This window comes from Ascaphus truei, chromosome 8, assembly GCF_040206685.1.
Source record: "Ascaphus truei isolate aAscTru1 chromosome 8, aAscTru1.hap1, whole genome shotgun sequence".
NCBI classification, from domain to species: domain Eukaryota; kingdom Metazoa; phylum Chordata; class Amphibia; order Anura; family Ascaphidae; genus Ascaphus; species Ascaphus truei.
The window spans coordinates 57349905-57362055 of record NC_134490.1 but is presented as its reverse complement, the minus strand read 5'-3'; the positions used below and the strand labels follow the sequence as shown (position 1 = coordinate 57362055).

Genomic DNA, 12151 nt, shown 5'->3' with positions numbered 1-12151 from the left:
GTAGATTAGATCGAAGTCTCCTCTGTGATGTTGGAGTGCATTTGTAGCTTCCGCGTCTGCTGCTTCCGCGTCTTGCGTATGCTGCCTGCGTCTTCACATCACACGTCTCCCGCCACAGCGGTTCATCGTATATTTGTATATATATATTTCATTTCTTCAGCATAAGTGTATCTACTGAGATTGATGATTTCACTTTGTTTTTATTTTGTTGACCAGTTGTTTATTTATTATTTTTGTTCATTTCTTTGTGTTGCTACTTGTTTTGCAATGCATATGTTTTGAATTAGGTTTATACATCTCTGGTCTCATTTGTAACTGCACATACTTGTTTGTATACCTCTGATACAGGCACGTCGCTCTCTACACCTGCTGCCCACTGGCTGATGAGCAGTATGCACAGGTGTTTAAGTTTGAACATGCTATATCAGGATGTCCGGTTTCACTGACGGATCACTCTTTGACAAAGGCCTCTTAGGCTGAAACGCGTCAGGGGATCCGTCAGTACTACGCTCTGCTATAATAAAGTTTTTTTAGTCACCATCCCAGCCTTCTTCCGCTTTTTCACTACGGCTGTGCATCGTTTCTGCCTCCTGTGGGAGGAGTTCCAGTATACCAACAGATACTAAAATATACAGTGCCGACAATCACTTACACCAAGCTACAACTCAGAGTGTTTTCCACCAATACTGGGATACATATCCATAACTTATCCTTTTTTTTATCAAAGTGGAGGCAATTACTATACTACGGTGGATACTACCTAAATCCCAAGCGTGTTACCTTATATATGTAAACATATTACATGTATGCTTAGTTATTTTATATAAGTAATAAGTGTTTATTTTATAGGCCCCTATTAGGGGATTTTCTAATTTAGTTGTATGAGTTAAGTGTTATTTGGTTTATACTTCTTTGTACCCATCTGGTAAAATTTTAATTTTATATTTTATTTTTTAGAACTATTAGGTTCTTTTCTTTAATATAATAAAAGTATATTTGTATTGCACACATTTAGAGCGTGGTCTCATTTGAATTCTCTTGAACTCTGGAAACTAGGGTCCCCTTCTTTTAGAATTTTGATTTCGTGCGCAGGAGTATATATAACCCCTTTTCCCTAAAATGAATGCGGTTTAGCTCCGCGGACCCCCAGCTTCTCACCGATGCTGAAAACAGGTGGGCGTTTAACTTGGAATACGCCTTCAGGATATACATGAGATCACTGTGGATGGTTTATATTTTTAAGAAGTTTCATCTTTTTCTAAACGTTATGTCCAGTAATGTGGGGTGCAGTAATGTCCAGTAATGTGGGGTGCAGTAATGTCCAGTAATGTGGGGTGCAGTAATGTCCAGTAATGTGGGGTGCAGTAGGTTCATGAAAAGACAGAAAGACTATTACTAACTACAATAACTACACAGTAGGAAAACCTAATATATTTAATATCCGTGTATTGTTTTTTAGCTTGCTGAGATCCGTGGCGTTCCAAGGGGAGTATATGATGGGCCTGTTCATGATATCACTATGACAGCGAAATCTGCGGCTCCAACACCAACCTCAAGGATAGTTGCCTGCCCTGGGAAAATACAAGTGGCACCAGGTCGTAACCTGCACCGATCTGGATTCAGCTTGTCTGGTGAGATTCTGTAGGGTGGATGGAAAGACTCCTCTGCCTAAAGGTGCAATGCTATATATTCGGGCAGTCGAATGTCTCTGATTGGGGAAGTGTTGATCAACCAAATGTTTTCTTTGTTCCTTTTCACACCCCCTTGTCCTTATCACAGAACCAATAAAGTTAGAGGGCAGTGGGGAGAGGGGACTCTGGCTGTACAAGCACTTGCTGATTACACAGTGACATCACACAGTGACATCACACAGTGACATCACACAGTGACATCACACAGTGACATCACACAGAAGGGAGCAGCCAGAGGACATCTTTAAAAAAGAAATTACCTTTAGGTGTCAGATTAGGTTGAAAAAGGGTATAAATTACCCAGATGGGACCACTTTAAACATGTCCCTGGAATTGGTTCCCTTTGGCCCCAGGAAGGATGGTCAGATTACTAAAGTCATTGAAAAAATATTATTTCTACATGACCACCATCTTTAAGGAAAGATCAGAAATTAAAAATAATATTACACTGTTCATTTCCTTTGTGGTACATGTAGCCTTACTACATAGTAAATGATCCAATACAGGGGTACGCAAACTCCCCTGCTCGCCTCCCCCACCCCTTACCTTGTCTCCGGCGTCAAATGACGCAGCAGGGTCATGTGACGTCACGTTGCCATGGTGACTCCTCACCCAAAGCCGTCGGAGACAAGGTAAGGGAACTTTTATTACAGAGGCCTCGCGCGGTCCCCTGGCATTTAATTTAAATGTTTTGGGGAAGAGCCATGGGGCCCCTATAAGCGCCGTGCCCCCCCCCCCCAGTTTGCGCACCCCCCCCCCCCCCAGTTTGCGCACCCCTGCTCCACTACATGCAGACCTCCTGATAACTACACATTACGACTCTTTGTAACACAAGAGTTGTTCGGAGTGTAGACATTCCAGCAGGACACTAATGGCATGAATATATCTATAAACACAGCCTACTGGAGGATCCCTCATATACCAGAGTAAGTTATATTTCTACACCAGTGAGAATGTGGATTCTCCAGTGCACTGACAAATCACACATTTAAATGTCAAGTTGACTTGAGTGATCCCTGTTGAGTGCGCCGGAATATCCACATCCTTACCGTATTTATAATTGTGGGTTAATAGATTGTCCCCTGTCTCCGTACAGCACGGACAGTCACACACCTTTACATTGTGAGTGCCTCTTACACGGCCTTCACATAGGATTCTATTTGTACCCCCCCAATCTGTATTCAGAAAGGCCGTTTCATCCAAACTTTATATAGATAAAGGATGGCCTTGGACTCGCTCTGCATCCAAGTTTTTCAAGCTTTCCTCAAACAGAATAATATTTCATTAAAGACCATGACTGGCTTCTGCCCTAATGATGCATCTGTGCAGATCACGGGTCTCAAACTCAGTCCTCAAGGACCGCCAACAGGCCAGGTTTTACAGATATCCCTGCTGCCGCACACATGGCTCAATCAGTCGCAGCTTCAGCACAGGTGGCTCAATCAGTCGCAGCTTCAGCACAGGTGGCTGGCTCAGTGTTCAAATGAGCCACTGATTGAGCCACCTGTGCTGAAGCAGGGATATCCATAAAACCTGGCCTGTTGGTGACCTTTGAGGACTGAGCTTTGGACCCCTGGTGTAGATACTAAAAAAAAAAATAGAACTGTTGAAAGAAAAACAGAAAACACCGTTGCTAAAATTCTGCTTCTTGTTTAACAGAGAAAGATGTATTAGATAGAGACAAGAAATGCCATGTAATATGTGCCATTTCATCTAGAAAGTATTGCAGCTGCTACAGTATAAACCAATATTAAAATAACACCAGGACTCATAATTACAGCGCTGCGCTATTCCATAAGGTGCTTTCTGGCCCATTAAAGTGGTGCCCAGAAAGTGTCTTAGGTAGAGATGGGTGAATCCGCCCTATTCCGTTACCCGGATTTTCTCGCATTGCCCCACCCCCCCCAAAAAAAATAATAATCCGTTTCACGGTGTAAAATCCGCAAAACGGATTTGGCCGTTTTTTATCCTCTCGAATTCATGAATAACCACCATTGGATACAACCCGTGGCCGGATTCGCAGAATACGCGGATTGTATCAGCAACAATCATTTTTTTTTTAAATCCGCAAATCGCCCTTTTTGAGATTGAGCCGCTGAAATCGTTGGACCAAAGGAATCGCCCGATCCGCTGCGGATCCAAACCCGCCCAAAAATTCCCCCATCTCTAGCCTTAGGGAATAGCGCTATTTGATAAATCTTTACTGTTCATGACCTGAGCTCATCTCTCCCCCACTTTAAAGTGAAAATCATATATTGTGATGGCCGTCCTTTTTTTCCTTTCATTAGGAAAGGGGGGAATGCATTGTATCTAGTATCTCGAAGGTAGGTTAACATCCTTTTCTGACACTCCTCCTTTTGTAAAACGCATCTAATTTACCTTACAAATCATTTTATTTATGCTTAATAAATCCAGCATTCCACCGGCATTGTCCATTCGCCACATGGATTTTTGGACAGAAATATCTCATATTAGTTTATTGGATTGTTCTTGCCTTTAGTGCATGCTTCTCTACCTGTACTTTTCATGACTGTCTCTCTTTCTTTTCCATGAATTGAAGAATTAATGGATGACTCAATAGGATATTATGCATAACTGTATGATTTCTGATGCCTGTACCATGACCACACCCCAAAAAAAAAGAAAACATGTCATCGCTAATCATTCATGTCATCGCTAATCATTCATGTCATCTCAGATGTTTTATAAAAGTTGTGACCTTTTCCTAGAGAAAGTTTTTCATGAAATGCATTTTATGCTGGTCTATAAAATGCCTGTGTCCTAAAATTATCAGGTTATGATGAGTTAATGAAGTGATGAAACCCAACATTGAAGAAAGGGCAGTAAAGATAAACTGCATCAGGGGTAGAAATGGACAAAATATTTCGTGGGTTTGAATCCGGATTGGCCGTTTCCTTTGACCCGGGATCAGACCCCAAAAAAACGATCCGTAATGACGCCTTAAAATGTCCCTTTTTTTATTAAATAGGTTTGAAGCAGGTCTCCGGAGCTGAACCCCAATCATTTAAGCTTTGTGGACCCCCTGCTTCCCGAGATATGCACACCTCCGTAGGGGGGTGCCGGTATCACTCTGCAGTTTAAATGTACTCGCCAACATGACCGAGACATTGAAACGGAATAGAGATACTGGCACCTCCTAGGGAGGTGTGTATCTCAGGAAGCAGGGGGTCACATGACCAAATGACCTGCACATTGGTCATGTGACATGCTAATTTTATGGAGAAACCTTAATGAGTTTTTTTGTGCGAGAAGTCCACTCATTCAGGAGAGATATTATATTAGTCAAATTAAGCATTATATCAGAGCAGCCATAAACTTCTCTGGCTAATGTACTGGTGCGTAAAATATAAGATGCTACATTGTCCAGGAAGGGCCAAAACGCCAGGTATTTTCTGGTCCCCTACATCTGCTCCTTTAGTTTCTGGGTGATTACTGTTATTAGGTCTCTTTAGTCTGGCATTGGGCTGGATCTTAAAAACATCTTTGTATTCAACTGTATGCAGTGGATGAAGGAGAGAGGGGCATTGTAGGCTTGACTGCAGTACGGAGCAAAGAGAATGGCTAGAGCAGTGGTTTTCAACCTTTTTTTTGGTTGGAGAACCCCAGAATTCGATTGTGAAAAAGCTGGAGTTATCCCATCCCCCCCCCCCCCCCCTCCCCTGGCGACCACGGAACCCTTGAGGGGTGCTCATGGGATCCTGAGGTTCCACGGAATCCCGGTTTAAAATCACTGGGCTAGAGGAAATAACCAACAACATTTATTTTTTATATGTTTAACCAGGAATAATACATTGAGAGTTACCTCTCGTTTTCACGTATGTCCTGGGCACAGAGTTAAGATGACAAATAATACATGGTTACAATACATAGTTACATAAGTGAGCCAGGTTATACATTATATACAAGACATTGCATGCACAGTAAGAGATAAAATATATTATTGGAGTATGTAACAGTTACAGACCAGATTAAAATGTGAGACAGCTTTAGTTTGGAAAGAACTTAGACTGGTGGTGAATGTGAGAGTCTCCGGTAGATTGTTCCAGTTTTGGGGTGCACGGTAAGAGAAGGAGGAATGGCCGGATACTTTGTTGCATAGACTCAAGTAATGACCAATCTAGTTCTTTGAGCATTTCGCAGTGATGTGTGTTGTAGTTGCATTGGAGAACAAAACGGCATATTGAATTGTAGAGGGTGTCAAGTTTGCTAAGGTGGGTTTGGGGTGCCGAGCCGTATACTACACTGGCGACACACTTTATTCGAGCTCGGCTAGTCCCACGAATTCGGGTATACCCGGGTGTATTGAGGTTTGTGACTGTTTTCTGCCCGAGTGCATTGAGTTATTTTCCGGCAGGGATTGAAGCATTTTATTCCCGTTGGCTGCAATACTGCACACTACATATATATATACTGCATTAAAATTCATGAATTTATGCCATCTGGTAGACACGCGAAGCATTGCAGCCTATTAAATCCTAATCATTATCATTTAACAGATCAGCCGCCCATCAGCCAGGCATGAACCCAGGCTGGGAAGGCAAATGCAACGGGGCTTGTCAGAGGTGAGGAGCGGCGCATTCCAGGTATCTGCCAGGTACATACCGGGTATTTGCTCGAATAAAGTGTGTCGGTGCAGTATGTCCCCATAGTCGATAATTGGCATTAGCATCTGCTGTGCGATACGCTTTCTGACCAGCAGGCTTAGGGAGGATTTGTTCCTCTAAAGTACATCTAGTTTGACCTAGGTTTTGGATGTCAGGGTATCAATGTGCATCCCGAATGTTAAATGGGAGTCAAACCATATGCCCAAGTATTTAAAACTAGTAACAGGAGTTAGGGTGGTTTTAGCATTGGTTCTGATCTGGAGCTCAGTCATTGGAAGCTTTAGAAATTTAGCCTTGGTCCCAAATACCATTGTTACAGTCTTGTCTGTGTTTAAAAAAAGTTTGTTTTGGGAAATCCAATTTTCAAGTCTCAAAAAGTCAGATTGAAGTATGTGTTCAAGGTCGGAGAGGCTATGGCTGTCTGCATATAAGATTGTGTCATCTGCATACATGTGTATTGAGGCTCCCTTGCAAGCGTTAGGAAGATCATTGATGAACACTGAGAAGAATAGGGGCCCCAGAACAGAGCCTTGCGGGACACCACAGGTGATATCCAAGGGGTTGGAGTTAGAGCCTGAGATGGACACATGTTGCATCTACCTGATAGGTAGGAATGAAACTAGTTTAAAGCATGCTTCCCTATTACAGAGTATTGGAGTTTGTTAAGCAAGATAACATGATCAACCGTATAAAAAGACATTGCAAAATCTAGGAATATTGCATCAGTGAGTTATCCCCGTTCCATTCCACATTGCTGGAGCAAGCCTTGATAAACTGCTGGTTTAAGAAGGTCCTTACATTTGACACAGCCATAAGCAGTCACATTGGCAGTAAGTTCCTTGGGAGCTTGATACTTAGTCCTCAATATATGCTGCTATCATTTTAATAATGAATAACAACACTGACAACAATTTCATTGTGTAAACAATAACTGCTGATGGCAATAACGTCTGCGTATTCTTTTGCAGGATCCCAAGCTGATGACCATGTGCCAAGACGCTCTACTCAAAAAATAGTAGAACCCCCTGGTGGACGTTCTAATATTACATCCCTTTCATAGTAATGCAAGTGCACCCACTTTTCAGGAAGCTGCATGGCGATTTTGTGAAAAATACATTTAAAAGCAATGTTCCCAATTTAACCACATTTGCCTGCGTATGAAGACTAGAAGGCTTTACTGTAAATGAAGGGAAATGACAATAATAATCATGAGAGTAGGAATAATGATTCATGTTAATTAAACACATATTGGCTCGGACTGGTTTGAATGGTTTTAGTAACATCATTGTTGCCAACTTCAATGTCATCATGTGATTTAAGATGATTCCTATATGCTCAAATTGTTTCAGTAGCTGGTACCACAAAGACTGCCACGTACAAGGCAGTAAAGTAAATATTCCTCTTTAAAGAAATTGGTGGTGGAAAAAGTGGCCAGTTTATCTTTGATTGAAGTGGATGAATATATTAAATATAGAAAAATAAAATATATATAACTTATAACAGTTAGGAGACATATACATTAACATTCCATAAATCTTAATCAATATGCATGTACATAACCCATGGGATACTGTAACCTACTATAATAAGGGTGAATATCTAATAAAACCAGTCATGTATACAGTTGATACTTGGCGGGCAACCAGGGGCAGGTATATAATATGAATCACAAGATGAAAACAAACCACCATTGAAGCAATTAAACAATTACTCCTCCAAATAACAAATCAATGCCCTACTCATACCATTTATTGGTGTATATATATATATAATCACCTCTTAAAAGAGGTGGGGAATTTTCATCATTTCTAATATTAAGGTGAGACTTCAGAGAAAATGCCTGTGAAATTAACTGGGGAACCCGTTAACTCATTTATGAGAGCTATAAAAAAAAATAAAACAGAATTCTGGCTATTTTAAACTTAATCTTGTAAATGAGCTTCCTCTCCACCCTGTTTCTGTATCCTGATTATCACCCAACTCCCCCCCCCCCCCTAACAAACCCACCTTAATATCAGTGAGAGGAGTCATGGAGTCATCATCATTATCATTATCAAAATGTAATAGAATATTATCCAAACAGACACTATACGTTGCTTTTCTGCACTACCCCAACAAGTGTAGAATAGATTTTGTTGAGTCGTATGTACTGGTGCTTTACTATTTTATACGGTTGATAACAGGGGGCATTTATTAATAACATGTTTTTTGGTAATTTGTGCATTGGAACAAAAAATGTATTAAGTTATTGCTAAATCTCTACAGTGTATTATAATTAATTTTCCTTGAAAATGTTTGTTCAACCTCAATCTCTGTAACATTACTATTAGGTCTCAGTCAGTTTTTGATCAAATGTGTTGTGTCTCAAATTAATACTCAGATTAATACCCTAATCATCATCATACTCTTTGCTAACTCATTAAAATATGAAATATGTAGTCATTAGCAAACATTAGCACATAAAAAGCATGAAGTAGGAAGTCCATGTTTGTTCACTTTGAAAGATGGTTATGTTGTGGACATGTTATTAGAGAACAGCTGTGTGAGCAGAAATCCATGTCCCCCCCTAAAATGTATCAATCGGGAAAAGAACAAAACTTCAATAGATCTAATAGAGTACTTAATGTTTTCTTTAGTATTTTTTCTTACATTTATTATTATTATTATTTTTTTTAAAGATTATGATACTTCTGAACCAAAAATGGGCACCTTTTGAGACAAGCTGTGTGACTGTATCTGGTAATTTTGCTGATTTATTTATAAAGAAACTGCCACATGCAGTCGTCAAATATTGTTTATGATAGTGTTAAACTATGCATGTCTCTCTAAAGTTACTTTTTTTTGTTAATTATCAATAAAGTCTGTTGAAAATGACACCTTGCTCTGAGTATTGTTACGTTACCAGTGGCTTGTAACTGTCAATAATATTGTAATATCATAACAAAACAATTGTGTGAATGTCATAGAAAACGGGCTAGGACAGGTGTTGAATAATTTTTAATTTATTTTTGTAATAATAAAATAGATTATTGGTGCGGGTGTTTGCTAGGTTGGAGGTATTGCGTTACATTGATTGCACCGACAACTTTTGACACTTTCTGTGAAATTTGGGATAAATTCAGAGAACTGCATTTTTAAGACACACAAATGTGATTTTATTCTTAAGAAGCAAAACATTTCCAGCCTTATGGACCAACGTGAGTGTTCTGCAAAGAAGAATTAGTTACTTGGAGAACTTTCGAAACCTCGCAGGTCTTTTTTAAAGTGAAATGTCACAAGTTCTGCTAACTGGTCAGAATAAAATAGGGTTCGTTTATAAATTGCTGAGAAGAAAAATGCAGCACGCTCACGGTCTTCATGCAAAGGATAATTTAATCACAGATCGATGTTTTCGTTCTAAAATGTGGACAGGCACCCCCTACGGAGGTAAATATCTCTGGAATCAGGGGATCCCTGGAGCTGAATGGGGTCCCGCCCCGGAGACCCCTGCTTCAATTCTCTGTAGATAAAAGCGCTTAGATTGGTCCTTTATAAATCAGAGAGAAAGGAATATTGTATATAAAGGCGCCTATTATCAATAAAAAGGATATATGAAAAACCAAGCCTGTTGGACGATCAGGAAATGGCTCCAATAGGTGAGGATGTGCTTAAAATAAGAGAAAAGCACAAAACATAGCGTAATACTGTTTGGTTAAAGACTAACAACATATAAAACAAACCACATATATTACAAATAACAATCAGCTGAGAGATCAAGAGGTGAAAACATAATAATTTAAAACATTTAATAAAACATATAATTTATCATATAATAAAACATGGAACATAAGAAAAATAAAAAAAATTGATTCGGACAATGAAGTAAGGTCAGGTAGACACACTGCAACAATGGTGAAGATAGTTGAAATGCCCACTCACCAGATGGATGATATAGGCAACCGGTGGATAAATTTGAGAGTATCCCTTCTCTACAGTGAAGCTGCCTCTGCTCCGGAACTTCTCCAAACGTGGGGGGTGCACGCACCGGACGGCGTCTGGGCTGGTAGCCCCGCTCGATACACCAGGGAGATCATGCAGTTACTTCCGGATCAGCTACGGCAGATTCGTTTGGCACTTCAATGTGTGGTACAGCTTACAAACGCTGATTCGTCACCAATATCGTGGAGGGGGATAGGGGTAGATATCAACCAGTGAAACAGTTGTGTCTTCTTTGCCGCCCTACGCGTTTCAAAAGCAGGCTGCTTTCTTCTTCAGGGGTTATATTAAATGTGTCCTCGAGTGTCCATTAAATAGGGAAACCGTTAATTGGTAAGTTTTCACCTGCGGTTTCCCGCACATGCGCATATGGACAATCTAAACAGTCAATGTCGCGCTGTGGTATAATGCACATGCGCATTGATTTGTCCATAGCAGTAGTGTTCGTGCTAACAGCATTGACTGTCTCAGCTGATACAATAATACAAAACATACATCGCTAATTTAAAACAACCTACTATACAGAAATAATAAGAAGGTGATATTAGTGCTTAGATACCTTATTGGATTATCTATTATTAAAAAATAAAAGTGTTTGAATCAAATGTGTGTTATACATATAAAAAGTGCGTGATAGAACTTAATAAATGAGTGAGTTGCCATAGCATTATAATATGTGTATTGTGCATAGAGATATGCTATGAATAAAGTGTTTTCATGATATATAATCGATACATTATTGTGTCAAGTAAAATCAATGTTATTACTTATTGTTATTCACTGTAGGGTCATTATATGTTGTATGCACATTATCATAATACACAATATTAAGTATTCACACAATTATGACACTCAAATAAGCACACACTCGATTAGCTTTATAAGCACAAACAGGTATTTATAATTAACAATCACATTCACAAGTTCATATATATTATATGGTATATTTGATTATACTGTATATCATGAAAACACTTTATTCATAGCATATCTCTATGCACAATACACATATTATAATGCTATGGCAACTCACTCATTTATTAAGTTCTATCACGCACTTTTTATATGTATAACACACATTTGATTCAAACACTTTTATTTTTTAATAATAGATAATCCAATAAGGTATCTAAGCACTAATATCACCTTCTTATTATTTCTGTATAGTAGGTTGTTTTAAATTAGCGATGTATGTTTTGTATTATTGTATCAGCTGAGACTGTCAATGCTGTTAGCACGAACACTACTGCTATGGACAAATCAATGCGCATGTGCATTATACCACAGCGCGACATTGACTGTTTAGATTGTCCATATGCGCATGTGCGGGAAACCGCAGGTGAAAACTTACCAATTAACGGTTTCCCTATTTAATGGACACTCGAGGACACATTTAATATAACCCCTTAAGAAGAAAGCAGCCTGCTTTTGAACACAACTGTTTCACTGGTTGATATCTACCCCTATCCCCCTCCGCGATATTGGTGACGAATCAGCGTTTGTAAGCTGTACCACACATTGAAGTGCCAAACTAATCTGCCGTAGCTGATCCGGAAGTAACTGCATGATCTCCCTGGTGTATCGAGCGGGGCTACCAGCCCAGACGCCGTCCGGTGCGTGCACCCCCCACGTTTGGAGAAGTTCCGGAGCAGAGGCAGCTTCACTGTAGAGAAGGGATACTCTCAAATTTATCCACCGCTTGCCTATATCATCCATCTGGTGAGTGGGCATTTCAACTATCTTCACCATTGTTGCAGTGTGTCTACCTGACCTTACTTCATTGTCCGAATCAATTTTTTTTATTTTTCTTATGTTCCATGTTTTATTATATGATAAATTATATGTTTTATTAAATGTTTT

At 39.7% G+C, this 12151-nt stretch overlaps 1 protein-coding gene across 3 annotated transcripts in view; it reads left to right on the top strand.

Annotated features, from left to right (window-relative positions):
* Window positions 1-9190, top strand: part of DPYSL4 (dihydropyrimidinase like 4) — a 37261-nt gene extending 28071 nt beyond the window's left edge. For 2 of the 3 annotated variants that reach the window (XM_075612192.1, XM_075612194.1), the window contains exons 13-14: window positions 1460-1631; window positions 7285-9190. In XM_075612192.1, the coding sequence (XP_075468307.1) occupies window positions 1460-1631; window positions 7285-7376 (264 nt within the window). In that variant the 3' untranslated portion in view covers window positions 7377-9190. Of the gene's footprint in view, window positions 1-1459; window positions 1632-3979; window positions 4016-7284 lie in introns of all 3 variants that reach the window. The other variant, XM_075612193.1, reaches the window with a different exon arrangement.
* The last annotated feature ends 2961 nt before the right edge of the window (window positions 9191-12151 follow it).